We start from the raw sequence: 17,503 nt of genomic DNA, 5'->3' as shown, positions 1-17,503 counted from the left end.
ATGATAATTTAAAAAAAACACCATTCTATTTTGTGGATATTCAATGATTATAAGCAGCTTGTGCCACCTACTGGACAATTTTGAAGAATGCCATGTTTAACAGATGACAAAAGGAATTGTACTTAACTGACTGTTCCTGAAGAAAAATGTGAGACAAGTTTCCTATTAAAATCTTGCATTCTATACTTCACTAATAACAATTTAGTTTACTCTCACTTTTGAAGATAGACATTTTTAATTACAGTAACTGTCGTAAATAAAAATCAGGCAAGGCATTAGCTTTGTTGATGGTTTATTTCTTAAAGCCAGTACAAGTTTATTAACTCATTTTTTTTTTCCTAAGGAGCACATTACTGAAGAAATAGCATTTTACTTCCTTACTTCAAGGCATCTCATTAAATAATACAACTTTTTATCTTTTGTAGAAAAAATGGAACCTTCAAAACTGGAAAACACATCACCAAACCAGAGGACATTTAAATATGCACTTAAGTAACACGAAATTAATTTAGAATAATGGGCTGCTCTGTAATAATAATCTGGGAGGTCAACAAAACTAATCTGTGAATGTTAAACTTGTTTAACATTGGAAGAATTTCAAAGAACTGGAGAAAACAATTGGAATTTTGTTATTATATATGTTGATATCAGCAAGACTATTGTATGCGCAGAAATGGAAGGACACTTTGATTCCTACTATAGAAGAATGGTTGCAGAAATTGATGGAGTTGGCTGAAATGGCAAAACTGACTACCTTGACTAAAGAAAAGAACAGAAGTACTTTTGTTTCCACATGGAAACCGCCTCTAAACTTTGTGCTTGATGTGGAAAAGAATAAAACTTTGATTTTGTATTTTACAGATTAGATTGATTATAGAAATGACTTGTTCATACTACTATGAACAAGAAAAAAGTTGGAAAAGCAAAAAGTTGTGATCTGTAGTTAATGCCTTATTCTACTGTAACAGTCAGAAGTCAATGCTTTTTCTTTCCCTATCCTTCATCACTTTTCTTCCCCCTTTTCCCTTCCCCCTCATTGTCCTCTTAGTTGCTTTTGTATTTTACAATACCTTATAACTTAATTTAAAAATGTGATATAAAAAACACTGGAAGAATTTCAGACAACTGATGGAAAATAAAGAGAAATCAAAAATTGCCATTTAAAGGAATTCTGTTTATAGCATGTCATATGTGAACGTTTGATTATAAAGAATATAGAATACAGAAGGAATGCCCGTAACAAAAATATATCACATATAGTAGGATTTAAACTTACTTTCTTAAAAGAGGAAATCTGAGGAAATATAATCCATATCAGAAATGGCTTCCATCTGAAATTTTTCAGCTCCTGCAGTCTTTTAGTACTGACAGGTTAAATGAAAAAAACTGATGGTGGTATGAGACCCCATGGAGTGTCATGGTTATGTTGTTAGACCAAGACTGTGGAGAATCATGCTCATTCTTAGTATCAAGAGCTTACCAGTCACTCTCAGCACAATCTATTGACAAAGATGTCATTAGGAAAAATTGAAGGATATCTTGAGTTTAGAATATGAATTTAGCAAATTAAATGTTAATAACCCCCTTTCAAAATGATGACACTTTTTAACCCAGTACCTTCCAGTGTTCCTTCTGAGCTTTACATGTTAAAAAAAATGCAGTCCTAAGCTGCAAAGGTTGCTCTGCTTGACTCCCAAATAACTGGACAAATGGTGAAGGATGTGTAGCGTAAGTCTTCTCTGTAGCTCTAGCATAGCTTTTTTTCATTAATTAAATGAGGATTATTATTAAAATGGTAACACCTGATCGTATCCAAGCTTTGGTGTACCTAAAGAAATGAAATTCCAGACAAAGACAGTATCTTTGAAGTGAATTCTTTAATACTAGAAGTGATAGGGGAGAAGGGAACTGCAGGAAAGTTCCCCTACTCACTGAAACTATCCTTAATTTGTTTTAATCATTGGGGAACAAATTGTTTTCCTAACGGCATACGACGTTCATGTGACTTGCTTATAGTAGGAGAGCATATCATCCAAACTTTGGTAAGCCGGTTCTTGGTTTGACGTCCTCATCTCAGGTGCCTGAGTGGGTATGAAGTCATTGTTCCATGAGTTATTGTGAGTCTCAGCTGATGTAGATGGCAGCTTGCCTGTAAAACTGTCTTCTGTACTTACGTAGGAGGATTTAGATTTGCTCCGATTTTGATTATTCCAATCGTAAAATTTATTTTGATTGTTAAAGTAAGCAGAAGGTGGTGCAAACTCTGGATCTCTTTCGTTCCTGAGTTCATTCTGCTTCTTTGACCAAAGTCCAAAAGTGAATTCTATTAATGGGAAGAGAAAGAAATGTCAAGTTCAGCTTGCTTTTCCATATTTAATTCAACTCAAGCTCTATGAAACTTTATAAAAGAATAGAATAGATAACAGTTGGAAGGGACTTTGGAAGTCTTCTAGTCCAACCCCTAGGAAATAGGAAACCCTATACAACTTCAGACAAATTGCTATCTAACATCTTCTTAAAGACTTCCAGTATTGGAGCATTCACAACTTCTGGAGGCAAGCTGTTCCACTGATTAATTGTTCTGTCAGGAAATTTCTCCTCAGTTCTAAGTTGCTTCTCTCCTTGATTAGTTTCCACCCATTGCTTCTTGTCCTGCCCTCAGGTGCCTTGGAGAATAGTTTGACTCCCTCTTCTTTGTGGCAGTCCCTGAGATATTGGAACACTGCTATCATGTCACCCCCTAGTCCTTCTTTTCATCAAGCTAGACATACCCAATTCCAGCAACCGTTCTTCATATGGTTTAGTCTCCAGTCCCCTAATTGTCTTTGTTGCTCTTCTCTGCACTTTTTCTAGAGTCTCCACAGCTTTTCTACACCGTGGTAACCAAAACTGAATGCAGTATTCCAAGTGTGGCCTTACCAAGGCATTATAAAGTGGTATTAACACTTCATGTGATCTTGATTCTATCCCTCCGTTTATGCAGCCTAGAACTGTGTTGGATTTTTTGGCAGCTGCTGCACACTTCTGGCTCATATTTAAATGGTTCCACTAGGACTCCAAGATCCCTCTGACCGTAGATGACCGTATCTACGTTACTACTATTGAGCAAGGTACCACCTATACTGTACCTGTGCATTTTGTTTTTGTTGCCTAGTAAAAGGATTACTTCTTTTTTTTAAAAAACCTTATAACAACAACCTGTTTTACTTCTGTTTAGGAAATCCCATTTTGCTTACCTTAATAGAATCTTAAAAAAAATATTAACCGGTCACCCACGTTATTCACATTGGGTGCCATCTACAATACAAATGGTCCTCAACTTACAATCACAAATGGGCCCAAAATGTATGTTTCTAAGTGAGAAATGTGTTAAGTGATTTTTGTCCCCATTTTTCTGATCTTTCTTGCCACAGTTATTAAGCAAATCCCTGCACTTGTTAAGTTAGTAACAAAGTTATTAATTGAATCTGGCTTCCCCATTGACTTTGCTTGTCAGAAAGTGGCAAAAAATAGCCACAAGACCCTGGGACACACAACCGTGAACCAATTGTCAGCATCCAAATGTAAATCACGTGACCATGGGGATGCTGCAATGACCGTATCTACGTCACTTTTTTTAGGGCTGTTGTAACTTCGAATAGTCACTAAAGAGTTGTTGCCAAGGTCTACCTCTATCATTTAGTAATCTGCGGAAGGCTGTGAAAGAGAAGCAGTTTACATGCAGCTGTAACCTTTCCATTATGTCTGGATGAACAGACTTATTTTTCTGTATTATGTTGGGATGTGGGAATTTCTCACCTGAAATGCTGGTGACACAACCAGAGTTTAAGTTAAGAATGAGGAAGTTCTGCTTAGACATGGGTTGTAACACGTTAAGAGAATTACAGAACTTCCATCTTGTTTATGGATTACAGAAAGTTGGCAAACTTTAAAACTTAAAACTGTTGGAAAACTTTAAAACTTAAAACTGTCTCAATACCACCTCCCCTCCAAATCAAGGGAAAAAACCAATGTTGAAATCATTATGTTGGTGTGTGACAAAGCACTATCAGGGTTTTTTGGGGAATTTAAAAGGTAGTGCTGGGGGTTCCATGAGTCAAACTACCATGGCTTGAACTAAAGGATTCTTGACATGCTGACAATCCAGAACATTTGTATACACTGCAGCTTCCTACCTTTGCCTTTATCCCATTCACGAACATAGGGCACACCCGGCTTTGTATCTCTCCTCTCCTGAATGATAACTTCTACTTTTCTACTTTCTGTAGAAACTCTGGGAAGTTCAGCGGGCTTGCTTGAAGGTAGGACTGGTATTGCTTCTTCCTCCTCTGTTATGAAGAACAACATATAGATTTTAGGCACCGCATACAATAAATGGATGTGATATGATATTGCAGTACTGGATGATATTGTACAGTAAGTGTATTTATGGAATGATTTCCTCACAGTTAACATGTCACTGAGATATTAACTGTTGTCTCCTCAAAAAAAAGTTATTACAAAGTAAGCTGCAAGCTGTAAATAAATAAATAAATCCCTACATTTCAGTGGATACCAGAAAGCAGAACAAAAGTTATGACTTGGCAACAGAGCCTATAATGACTATATTGTAATATAGTTGAAGGAACAAGCAATAAGAAAAGTATTTCATACTCTTCCTTTCATCAATTTCACCAGCTTTTCAAAACTTTATCAGCGATAAAAATATTAGTGGGGAACATAAACCATCCAAGTTGATGTAATAAAAGCATAGTTTTCTGAATATCTGAAAAATTAGTTTGGAGTTTATGAACAGAGGCCGCTGTGGATTATTGCTATGTCTGAATTAGAAAAATCAAATCTGGTCCTAATCCACCATCCTGCTTCTTCAATGCATGTGCACAAGCCATCACAATATGACTTCCTCCAAAACTGCAACTCTTTTCCGGTTGAGACTGTGAAACCATTCGAAATAAATTACAATACAGTATAGCCAAATTGGTGGTTGTTAGTGAATAAGAGAGACATTGTCCTCTAATCAAATATGTAAATCTTCCAAAACTGCTTTTAAATTTAAAGAAAATAATTCAAAATTACCTCCATTTTCCTTCGTATCGCCATCTTTTAAGCGCTTTTTCGCTCGAATTTTAGACAACCTGGCTTCCAAATTGGCTTTACGTTTTTCCTTTAAATGTTCACGCTTTGCTCTCTGACCGATGGTCTGGAGAAGGGCAACACAATAGAAATTCATTTCCTCTTCAGATGTTCACAGATAATATTTCTTTTAACCCTTTCCTGCTATACTTTTGAGATTCAAGCTTTAATTTTACCATTACTATGATGTAACTAAATTATATTTCCTGGGTAAACAAACCAATTGCATTGGATGGCATTTTTCACTGCATCAACATAACTGACAAGATTTCTTAAAAAAGAAATTAATACAGTATTTCAGTAACAAAGATGTGATATTTTAATACTATAATTTATTCCCATACTTAGGTTTAAGCATCAAACTGTTATCAATTTTTTAAAATTGAATTCTTTAGTACTGAACTTATTATGCATATTAGATGTACTATACATGTTCTATATGGGTTATCGTGATGTCTGTAGTGCTACTAGTTGATTCAACCACAACTACTGCTGTTTACAGGTAGTCCTTGACTTACAACAGTGACTGTTCAAAGCTACATCACTGAAAAGTGACTTACGAGCATTTTTCACACAGCCACTGCAGCATCCCCATGGTCACATGATCAAAATTCAGATGCTTGGCAACTGACTCATTTACTGTTCCAGTGTCCAGGGGTCATGTGATGACCTTTTGAGACCTTCTGACAAGCAAAGACAATGGGGAAATCAGATTCACTTACCACCTGTGTTACTAACTTACCGACTTCAGTGACTTAACAATTGTGGCAAGAAAGGTCATAAAATGGGGCAAAACTCAACGTAACAAATGTTTTGCTTAGCAGCAGAAATGTTGGGCTTAATTGTGGTTGTAAGTTGAAGACTACCTGTAATTAGGTTGAAACTTTGAGGGAAATTTTTTTTTCTCAATAATCCAGATGATTTTCCATCAACGAAGGTAATAGAAGCATGAAAAGCTGGAGTGAGGGAGATTTACTGTATTTTTTGGAGTATGAAACACACCTCCCCCCCCAAAGAGCATGGAAATGTTGATGTGTCTTATACACCGAATATAGCCATTTTTGGCCTCCTGAAGCCCCGCCCCCACATCCCATTTTTGCAAAAAGTGGGCAGAAAATGAGTTGTTTTCGCACAAGTGGAGTGTTTTTGCCTTCCCCCAGCCCCCCAAAGCACTCTGCAGGCTTCAGCAGGGCAGGGGGAAGAAAAAAAAATGCCTCAGTTTTTGCAAAAAAACCTGGCTCATTTTCCATCCATTTTTTGCAAAAACTGAGACGTTTTTGCCTCCCCCCAGCCCTGCTGAAGCCTGCAGATTGTTCCGGGGGGGGGGGGGGGAGACAAAAATATTTTTTTCTTACTTACCTCTTTGAAATCTTGGTGCATCTTATACACCGGTATGTCTTATAGTCCAAAAAATACGGTTGATTTCCTTCCAAATAAACCTATTTGGGTCTCTCCTGTTTTGCCCATATTATTGAACAGCCATTTTAAAAGCGGGAGAATCATAATACCTCCCTTCTGCAATTCAGAACGCAAGTCTATAAATGCCTTCCCTGGTACATCAGCTACCAAATGTGGCTCTGGGATGGGGGGGGGGACACACCACTTCTTTATGTTATTCAGAGACCCAGTTCACCAAGAATAGAGGACACAAGCATCTGAGAAAGGCTCCAGTATTTCACAGCGTTTAGGGATGGAGAACATACTGCTCTACAAATGATGTTGAATTACAATTACCAACAGCCTAGTCAACATGTCCATTACTGAGGGATGCTGGGATGCACATTTCAGAACATCAGGAAATTTCCCACACTTGGTAGACTGTTAAACATCGTACCTGTTCTCTTAGCATTTCTAAAGTGTCCATTTGTTTTTTTCTCAAAGTCTGCTCACGGGCAAAGGCAAAGTAACCAACACCAAGTTGTCGGGCCTCTGAAAGAAATTTTGTATCATATTAAGAGTTCATCATACACTGTATATGTCTTCAGACAACACTGGCTCCCTTGACTTAGATGAGCACCACACCCTAGAGTCAGACATGACTGAATAGGGAACCTTTATGTTTTAGACAGACTTGTATTGGCCCACATTTATCATTCCTCAAGTCCTGCCATAACTATGAAAACCAGCTGAGTGACTTTGGGCTAGCCACTCTCTCTCAGTCCAACACACCTCAGAGAGTGGTTGTTGTGATAAAAATGGGAGGAGGAGGGTATGTTGAATATGTTCATCACTTTGTAAAAATTATAAACAAACAAACAAACAAATCATAGTAACTTACAACATTGAAACTTTAACCTTTTACCTTTGTATTTGCATCTTCTGTTTTTAGTTGCTCCTTAGAGTGAGACTTAGGACTTCTATTCTTTGATTAAGCACAGAGTAGAGGGCAATAGACTTATCGAGAATACAAATTTGACTAGCCCCCTAAACTTGCTACAGGTAATCCTTGAGTTACAACTGCCACTGGGTCTGGGATTGCTGTTGCTAAGTGCTGTGATGATAAAGCATGATATCACGAGACCACAATGCTTAGCAATGACAATCCAGGCAGTCCCAGTTACCACCATAACTTAAAAGATCTGGGTTGTTAAGTGGGAAGAAAAAGCAGACCCAGATGAAAAGTGCAGGAGTGGATGGGGGAGCCCAGGAGCAGGCCATGTGTGAGTTGAAAGAGGGTGGGGGTGGAGTGATGAGGAAAGCTGAGGAGAGCACAGGGGTGTGTATGAATGCATAGAGGACAGAGGAGAAGGAGGATGCTGATGGGTGAGAGCAAAGATAGGTCAGGGAAGACTTACCCAAGTGACCTGTGATCTTCCCTGCCAGCTTCCCTATTGATTTTGCTTGTAGGAAGCTGTCAGAAAAGGTCACAAATGGTGACTGGATGATTGTGGGACGCTGCAATGTTAGTATGAACTGGTTGCCAAGTGCCTAAATTTCATTCATTGACTGTGGGGGATCCTGCAAGACAGGAACTTCGAGAACCAATCACAAGTCTCTTTGTTCAGTGCGGTCATAACTTCAGTCATTGAACAAATGGTCGTAACTTGAGGACTACATATATTTTTTTCCCTGCAGTTTTTTGGGCAAAATTTTCAGAAATGGTTGCTATGGCCTTCTTCCAAGAACTGAGAGAGAGGAGCTGGCCCAAATCACCCAGCTGGCTTTGTGCATAAGATGGGATTAGAACTCACAAATCTCCCAGTTTCTTGGCTGGTGCCTTTAAACCAAGACACCAAACTATTTTTCCCACTAAAGCGTGGAATAGGGTAGTTTTATATATAAAACTACAAACTTACAAAGAGTGGTTAATATAACAGCCCAACAAGTCTGCATCAGAACTATCATTCTTTTAAAAAAACCTATTTTAACCAAGGAGAAGAGAAATTTAGCTTGACGTTAAATTGTGTGATATTTTTCAAATCAGATTTGAATCATAAAAAAAGTCAGCCTACCATTTTCTCGAATATCTTCATAATGAATTGGCCCCATAGGTTTATTCAACGCTTCTTCTTCTTCTCTTTCCCATTCCTGTCGCTGAAGCTCTCTTCTCATGTCTTCTGACTGCAGAGTCTTTTTTTCATTCCCTGGCCTACATGAATAATTAAAAAAAAAACATTAAGAATTGGAAAGTGGTATATGAGAGAACATCCTAAACTTTATAGCTGTTCCCCAATATTGAGTCTTACAGAACAGAATAGATCCCAATAGTCTTGGTTTGCATAATACTGTGCAGGTGTGAAACAATTAAAAGAACACTCAACTAATTTTAGTTAGGCAAAATATTTTTTTAGAAATAAAAATGCCATTACTGAAAATATAAATCTATGGAGATATGTTCCTTCCAGTCCTCAACAAGCACAGGCTTGTAAAACTGTATTCTTTAATGTGTTTACAGTATTACAATTGTATTACAATGCATATGACTTTGGATAACATTCAGTATATAATCATCTGTTGATAGAATAACATGAGCAGACCACATTCTGCCTTACTACTGCCCATATTTACCTCAAAAATCTATTCTGGAGGATTAAAAGTTGCTTAAGCAAGTTTTTGGAATATACAGACGGCTACAGAAAGAGGAACAAAGTGAAATCCCACCTCAAGTGTATTTCCACAGATTTGTATGTCTCCCTGTGTGTGATCAGAAGCTAACATGTGATTGCAGTCAAAAGAGAGGCTTATTTTTGGATTTAGCAAAGTCCCCTCATTTAAGTCAGCATTGTAAAGGCACAAATAGCATAGTTAACACATAGGATTTCAGATATAGACTAGTTTACTACAAAGACTACAAAACTATTACCTCTGGTAAGAGAATATAGCAATAGCAATAGCAGTAGACTTATATACCGCTTCATAGGCCTTTCAGGCCTCTCTAAGCGGTTTACAGAGAGTCAGCATATTGCCCCCAACAATCTGGGTCCTCATTTTACCCACCTCGGAAGGATGGAAGGCTGAGTCAACCCTGAGCCGGTGAGATTTGAACCGCTGACCTGCTGATCTAGCAGTAGCCTGCAGTGCTGCATTTAACCACTGCGCCACCTTGGAAACCATATCATTTTAGCATCCATTTCTGTCTCTTTTCCCTATAAAATTGGGTGGTTGTTTTTTTATATAAGTGTTTTTCTACAATAAAGTTTACCTCTCATCCTGGTTCAGTTTATCCCTTTCTAGCAAAAAGGGCAAATCTTTCTTCATACATCTTCTTGAACGGCCTAAATAATCCACATATTCAACCCTACAATGAAAAACAAAATTAACTTTGATGAGTAAATTAATTTCAAATCTTTCAAAAGCATAACAATTTAACATGATTATTTCTGTCAAATAGAATAACAAGCAGACTAGTTAAGCTTATAAATTAACTTCCAAGGACTAGCAGTGCAAATATATTATAATAAAGATACAATATAAACTGAAGTCAGATTATTTCATTTGATTTCAGTGAGGCTATGCAATACACAATAGTGCTATTATGATACAATCACCAACCATTCTTCATCTGGGTTCTGTGGCGGTGGGATCTCTGCTTCGGATAATCTCTCTCCTTCCCCATTTTCACCCCCCATTGCTTTTCTGGCAGTTTCACTGGCACATAGTTCTTGTACTTCTCTCCGTTTGTCAATTATCTTCTGAGTGAAATCCACAAGATATAACTCTTCAGTTTCTTCATCTATGACGATGAAAACCAATTTTAATGACAAGTCTACTGAACCCCCGGGCAACGGCACAGCAGCAATGAAGCAACTACAAATTTGTCCATTTTGAATACCATGAAAATCATGGATCCTGGATACATTCTGTAAGTTAGCTGATTTGATCTACCTTGATTCAATAATTGTTGCCCTATGATGGATGCAATATTTTGCCCAGTGTTAATGTAGTGGGTTTATTGATCTTTCTTGTTTCTCTTTTTTTTTCTCTGTGTGTTTTTTTCTTTTTTATTTTTTACTATTCCCCCTTTTTTTTTTTTTTTTTTTTAAACTTTAAAGTTAGCTGGCTTTATTATACTCAAGTGCTTGTTAAAGAACTATGCCGGGTATGGGACCTGGGAAGCCGTAAGGGGGTTAGGGAGGGGGGATTAGAGGGGGGAGGGGGGAGGGTGGAATTACAGTTTCAATTCTTAGAACAATAAGAATTCACTTGTATACTGCGGCTCGTTTTCTTTTTTTTCTTTTTCTCTTTTATTTTCTAAAAAATAAACTGAATAGATTAATTGTAGGGATACACCAAAGTGAGGAGAAGAGGGAAAGAAGAGGGAGAAGTAAAGAGGGAGCGAGAGGGGAATGTAAGGAGGGTGAGATGGAGGGGGGGGAGATGTCTGAGGGGGAAGGGAAGTAGAAGAGGGGAATGCTGGAGGGGAGAAATGAAAGTTGGAGGGGGAGAAGAAAGGGTGTATGGGGGATTGAAGTGTCATGTTGGGTTTTTTTTTTATGGTGGATTTTTTCCTTTTTTGTTTTTGTTTTTTGTTACGCACAGTATATAAGTGATTGTATAAAATGAAAATGAAAATGAAAATGACCTCTCAGGGTTCTGGTCTGTATATCTTATAAGATCTATAGCTCATTCCAAATTTCGGTTATTTTACTACTTGCAGGGTTTCAAACTGTGTTAGAGCCAGGTAAGTTAATCAATTAGGATTCCCCAACTAAAAGTCTCATTGCTTTATCTATCTATTCAGACCTTTAATTTATCTCTTTTTTATCCGAATATCCAAACCTTTCTATAAAACCATTAAACTCAAGTACTTCTTTCATTTTTCATTTCCAACACCTCCCATTCTATCCTTACCCAGATCCACATGTAAATTTTTTTACCTTCCACCCTGCCTTTATCCATATCCACATATATATTTTATCCGCGTCCATTGCTCCTCACATATTTACTCCACCTTCCTGGAGACTCTCTGACTAATCTTTCTTAACCTTATATTGAAATAGCAACTGATACAAACATCAGCTTGCATTCTAGCCCCAAGTAGTCTAGTTAAGCTTTCGCTACCCTTCCCTCTCCCACGCGCCTCCCAACTCCGTTCGTCCCAGACCACAACTCAAAAAGATCGCGATCTCCGCTCTCCTCGCCTAGGAAAATAATTCATGCGCAATTTGAGTTAGAGTTCAAACAAATCTTATATACAATATGTGTCCACAATCAGCAACGCTTCTTTCAGTCTCCATGTCTCATCATCGATATACAACTTTTCCATTTTATCCCAGGCAGAAATCATAAAGTTTTAAGAACATCGCTAAGTCTTTATTCTTTACTCTTCTGCCCTTCCGGAAGAGGAAAGCAACACCCTCCGCCTTGTAGCCACGTGTCTCGCTGCCTGTCTTCTCCTTCTCCTTGTCTCTCTCCAGGTCCGGATGAATCAGGAAGTCCCGCCTTCAGGGTCTTGTAATAAAATTCTCGGGCTTCACAGACAGAATTAATGCGGTGTTTTTGATTGCCAAATGTAACTGTAATGCCAGCTGGGACTTTCCATTTGTATGGAATCTGAGAATTTCTGAGTTCTTCAGTTAAGAAAATGTAATCTCTCCTTGCTCTTAATATTTGAGATGGTATCTCTTTAAAAACAATCAAGTCCTGTCCATCAATTCTCAACCTCTTGTTGTAAAGCTTCTGTATTATCACATTTCTGGATTCCCTTGTGGTAAAGTATATAATTATGTCCCTCGGAAGCTGTCGCTGTTTTGCTACCCACGAATTCTGGCGGTAAATTTTTTGAATCTGCCAATCAAAGTTAAGTCCCGGACTTCCCACCGAGCGGCTAAGAGCCTCAAAGAAGATCTGTTTCAAATTCTCCTGTTCGTTTTCACGCAGTCCTCTAACTCTTATTGCGAAGGCAGTCTTATTATAATTTATCATGACAAGTTGTTTTTGAGCATTTTCAATTTCCTGTTGTAACGTTTGAATTTTGGATGTCAAATTAAAGTTAGTTTCTTCCAAAAGTTCCAATTTATCCTCCGTTTCAGCAATATAATCTGTCATGACTGTCATTACTCCGATCATATCCTCCTTTGCTTGAGCAATTTTAGCATCAAATTGATCATATAAATCCGATATCAGTTGATTAATTTCCTGTCTGAAATTATTAAGCGTTTTGAGAAGAAATTCTTGTGTTAACAAATCTCCAGTGGAGGACGTAGGAGGCAAGGGTAGCGGCTTCATAGCAGTTTTTTGAGATATGTTATTAAGGAAGCGCTTCTGCTTAGATTTGGGAGCCATTCCAGAATAAAAATAAAAGACAAGCAATCAGGCTAGCCAAGAATCAAAGTCTCTGCTCCCCTCAGTTAATCTTTTAACAGTTAATACGGAGAAGCCTTCAGGAGAGTAGGGCTGACTAAGTACGTCACATCAAACACAAAAGCTATAAGATCGCCATCTTGTGACGCAGCTAGAAAAGGGAGCCTTTTGCAAAGTTGAAGCTGGTATTTTAGATAGTAATAAAAAAAAATTCCTCAGGAATGGTCCCCGCCCGGATTAATTTTTAAATAGCTTAGCTTTGTCCTGGGGCGGGGGGGGCAATCTGCCTAGGGCTGCAAAAAAAGCAGCTGCGGAGAACTGGCTGGAGTAAAAGCTCAGCTAATGTTGAACCTCTTCTCCATTCACAGCAAAAAAAAGCTATGAATTACAAAGAGATCCTAACGACTGACCTTCTCCCTGCCCCTTTCTGCCAGAAAGGGGAGATATCTATAGATCTTATAAGATATACAGACCAGAACCCTGAGAGGAGCTCCGTTGAGCTCCCGACGGCGGCAGGCACCTCCCCCCGAAGCCCCAAATATAATTCTTGAGAGAATCCAATGCCACACAAAAAAAATTTTCACACACTTATTCCTTCTCCTAATCCTTGTTTTTTTGGAGGCCCCTTCCAATCTTCTGGAGCACATTTTGAGATTACAATGACTACGAACACACGTAAGAGCCATGCATATCTAGAAATTTCCTATCAGAACAGAAAGATGCCAGCTTCTTCAACTTTTGCTACTGGAAGTGGAAAAGATTTATGCTGCTGCTGATTTGCACTATTTCCTGAATAGAACTTCTGAATGTACTTGAAAGGAGGCATATGGGCTAGAACTAGGTAATCCCCAACCCACTTGTCCTCATTGCTTTAAAATAAACTGTTTAATAAAAATTTGTCACGCTAGCGTGCCTTCAGCCAATGGAAAAGAATGCCAAATTTATTCGGGACCTAAGAGACATTCAAGCAATGCTGAAACAGAAACATTGTATTCTATGACAACATGGAGGATTACCACGGGGGGGGGGCTTTTTGCTAAGTACAATTGAATTAGCACTTCTGCACAATTAAAGAAGTAGAGGAAAATGGAATATTTTAAACTATAAAGAACGTTGAGTATGTAATGTATTGAGTCTGAATTGTTGAGAAAAATGACTATATGATGCTCATGGAAAAATGTTTCTCTCCCAAAGTTATCATCTGTTATGCCATTATCCACCTTGGCTGGAATGGAACCCCCACAATGAAAAAGCCACTGTACTGGCCAAGTTCTTTGCAGGAAGAGGACAAAGGCATCTACTTTGACAAATGGCAGCAGCAGTACTTGTCTACAGCAGTACTTTTCAACCTCAGCAGCTTTTAAGATGTGTGGACTTCAGTTCCCAGAATTCCCTAGCCATTGGTCTTCAGAAGTAGAAACATAAGCTTTCTCTTTAGGCACTGCAGTTTTCCAGAACTTAATGTTAGAGTAACTTAGAACAAATTTTTCCCACTGTTTTATATCATTATCAAGGAAAAAATTAGTTATTTCAGTAAGGAAGGTTATGACAGCTGCATACACATCATACGCTTTTACTGCTTCCTTAGACGTGCCTATTTTGAAATAAGAATTACTGAGTGCTTATTACTAGTAACAGCATTTTACAGTAAAGTCTTTATCAAAAAAATGTTTCACATAAAATCCTAAGAAAACTAAAGGTATTCACCTGGAAAATCTCCCTTAGTCATTTGTTCATACAGATGTGCTTTCTCTTCCAGTTTTTGCCTAAAAACAGTAACACACCATTTTTATTAATTAAATTTCTTAACTGCCCATCCCCCTTTTCATTATTATTTCATAGCAGTGAATTTTTGTCATACAAAATATGAGACAATATACCGGTAACTAAAGACCACTATACGCTGTCAAGATTGCCTTCTCTCGAAGTAGTTTTTAAAGGCCATGTTTTCATTCTTGGGAACATGACCGAAGCATCATATGTGTGCCTGTACATCCTCTACATGCTCAAAAGATATGCACCCTTTTGATAATGGTTCAGAATGATTGTCTGGAAGTAATTTTGAAAATAAATTCAGCAATGAATGCTTCCCAAAATGCTCTACAATTTATCAAAATTCACTATGAAAAGCAGCATTGCTAACATTGTTTAAAACCATATTCAATGATTGGGGATGGGGATGGGACCTGGTCCCTTGCATATGTATTTTCATTTGATCACAGACACTATCTTGTTCCTTTCTCTCTATAATACCATTACTGCTAACGAAATTACAGCTAAATGCCCTCATAATAGCATAGCTATCTAGTCATTATCAAGTCTTATCTAATATCTAGTTTAAAAAGAGTGTCTTCAAGGTTTTCCAAATGCTAAGAGAAAAAGGGGCATTTCTTTGGGTTCTTTCTCCTTTTGGGGGGACAGAGTCTACCTTGATGCTCTTATCAGCATATTCTGGATAGGTTCATAATGTAGCACAATCCTACATCATATTTTTAGGATTTATAGATAAGCTACATCCTATTTTCTTTATAATCTTATTTACAATATTTAGTAAAGTCTGCTTTTCTTAGAAATGAAACACCTTGATTTATCTAGCGTTTGCTGCTCCTCTATCTTCTGCTCAACGTCTTTTTCAGCTCGATCTGAAACCCCTTTGTTCTGCTTAGTCCAAATGGTTGGTTTCTGTAATAATAAATTTTCAAACAAGTTATTTGGCTGCTTTTTACTCTAACTCACAGATGACCTGCAGAGCTTTTACAATTTGCATCAAAAAACAGAATTGAAATAAATGTTGTATGTTAGTGAAAAAAACAAAGCTGAATATATTATTTATGGTAGGCATAAAATGAAACAAAAAATAGGGCCAAGAATAAATTACCTATTTCATTTAGAATGTGGTTTTATTTAGTGAATATGGATAGAATACAAAACCAGTACAAAAAATATAATGAATTGGTTTAATCATGTAGGAAGAATAACTGAAGCATATGAAGGAGTGAATGCATTTAGAATAACGGGAGGACTAAGAATATTATGCTTGAATCCCTAAACAGAGATTAATAATCTAAACTCTGTACCTTATTTACTGTTTTGGGCTTAACATAGACTCCGGCATCTTTCAGCAGTTTCTCTTTCTTGAATTCTTCCTGTTTTCGGAATAGTTCAGCTTTCAAATCTACCAGCTAGAATAGGAATAACGAAAGGAGAAAAAACAAAACAAACCTTTAGACAACGGACTCTGAACGTTTTTAAGAAGAGAGGAGGTGAGGAAGGAGGGTAGAAAACCAAGATTTAATTAATGCAAGATTTGCGGTGTAGACATTACAAACAATAAGCGTCTTAAAACATTACACCTCCGTAGTTCCCTTTTCACTTTGGAGGGGAAAAAACAACCTCTAAAGACGAGAGATAAACTATTACCCTGGGGAACGATGGCCCTTTTATGACTTGTGGACTTCAACTCCCAGAATTCCTGAGCCACCATGGTGGCTCATAAAAGGGAGTCATTGTTCCCCACCTCTGCCCTAAAACGACAATCGCTCGGAAATGCCGCCAGTTCCCCCTTTGCTGCTTACCGAACTGAGTGTTATATCCAGAGGCTTTTTTTTCCGGTCCATAATTCTCCGGGAACGGGGAGCCGTTCGCCAGCAGGCCCACCGCAAAGCAGGAAGAGTCACAGCCAAACGAAGATTTCGATCGCTCGAAAAACAAGACTCTCCAGCGCCACTTCCGGCTTCAAGACGTAAAACAAAACTAAGCTCTCAACTTCCGGTGGCGTTACTGCATATCACGACAGTACCCGATTTGGAACGAAAGGAGGAGCCGTATTACGGCCTAGGGTTGACACCCACCCCCCTCCGCTTCTCCCGTGAATTCTTTGGCGGCAAATCCCATCATTAATCAGGACCTTGGAGGTCATCTAGGGGTGACGTGATAGCAGTATTCCAGTATTTGAGGGGCTGCCACAAAGAAGAGGAGAGTCAGCTTATTCTCCAAAGCACCGGAGGGCAGGACAAGAAACGATGGATGGAAACTAATCAAGGAGAGAAGCAACCTGGAATTAAGAAGAAACGTCCTAACAGTGAGGACAATTAACCAGTGGAATAGCTTGCCTTCAGACATTGTAGGTGCTTCATCACTGGAGGTTTTTAAGAAGAATCACTGGACAGTCACTTATCTGAAAAAGTATAGTTCTTGTTTGAGCAAGGGGCTGGACTAGAAGACCACCAATGTCCCTTCCAGATTCCATTCTATTTTATTCTATTCATTTTTTTTGCTGTAATTGGAAAGTACTTTGTCACTGGCTTAGTCCTGGATGTTTTCTGATTTTCTAGCCTATCCTCTAATTCCGGGATTACTTAGTGGTCTCCCATCCAGGTACTTTCAGCTGTTTAGTTTTTTTTCCAATATGAGCCAAGGCTATTAATTATGGTCCACTGCTGACAATATTTCCACTTGGAAATAATTCCCATTTATATCAATGGCCCTGGTATGACAAGCTGCGAATTGCAGTATTTATGTCTCAAACATTTTTTTTTGTTTACTGCTGAGTTCTATAAATTTTGTCCTGGGTCTAATGATCCAAAAAAAGATTGGGCTAGGGCTACTATATTTGAGTTACAGAAAT

General features: G+C 38.1%; 1 protein-coding gene across 1 annotated transcript; it reads right to left on the bottom strand.

The window, feature by feature from the left end:
• Positions 1-1,858: 1,858 nt before the first annotated feature.
• Positions 1,859-16,628, bottom strand: CCDC174 (coiled-coil domain containing 174). Its single transcript, XM_032210967.1, has 11 exons — positions 16,452-16,628; positions 15,954-16,058; positions 15,458-15,558; positions 14,584-14,642; positions 10,126-10,306; positions 9,776-9,871; positions 8,586-8,722; positions 6,968-7,062; positions 5,077-5,200; positions 4,176-4,328; positions 1,859-2,323 (listed from the first exon to the last, which is right to left on the bottom strand). Exons 1-11 carry the CDS (start codon positions 16,491-16,493, stop codon positions 1,998-2,000), a joined length of 1,419 nt encoding a protein of 472 aa, XP_032066858.1. The 5' UTR covers positions 16,494-16,628; the 3' UTR covers positions 1,859-1,997.
• Between the last annotated feature and the right edge of the window lie 875 nt (positions 16,629-17,503).

The sequence above is a fragment of the Thamnophis elegans genome, chromosome 2 (genome assembly GCF_009769535.1).
Source record: "Thamnophis elegans isolate rThaEle1 chromosome 2, rThaEle1.pri, whole genome shotgun sequence".
Lineage (NCBI taxonomy): Eukaryota > Metazoa > Chordata > Lepidosauria > Squamata > Colubridae > Thamnophis > Thamnophis elegans.
This window is presented reverse-complemented; position numbering and strand designations above follow the sequence as displayed.

Excerpts from the sequence above, each read along its gene's own strand:
- CCDC174 (XM_032210967.1), bottom strand. The coding sequence starts at position 16,493 with ATGGACCGGAAAAAAAAGCCTCTGGATATAACACTCAGTTCG. Across the intron at positions 16,059-16,451 it reads TGGATATAACACTCAGTTCG|CTGGTAGATTTGAAAGCTGA; the intron begins GTAAGCAGCAAA and ends TTCCTATTCTAG. Across the intron at positions 10,307-14,583 it reads GACTAAGGGAGATTTTCCAG|ATGAAGAAACTGAAGAGTTA; the intron begins GTGAATACCTTT and ends TCATCGTCATAG.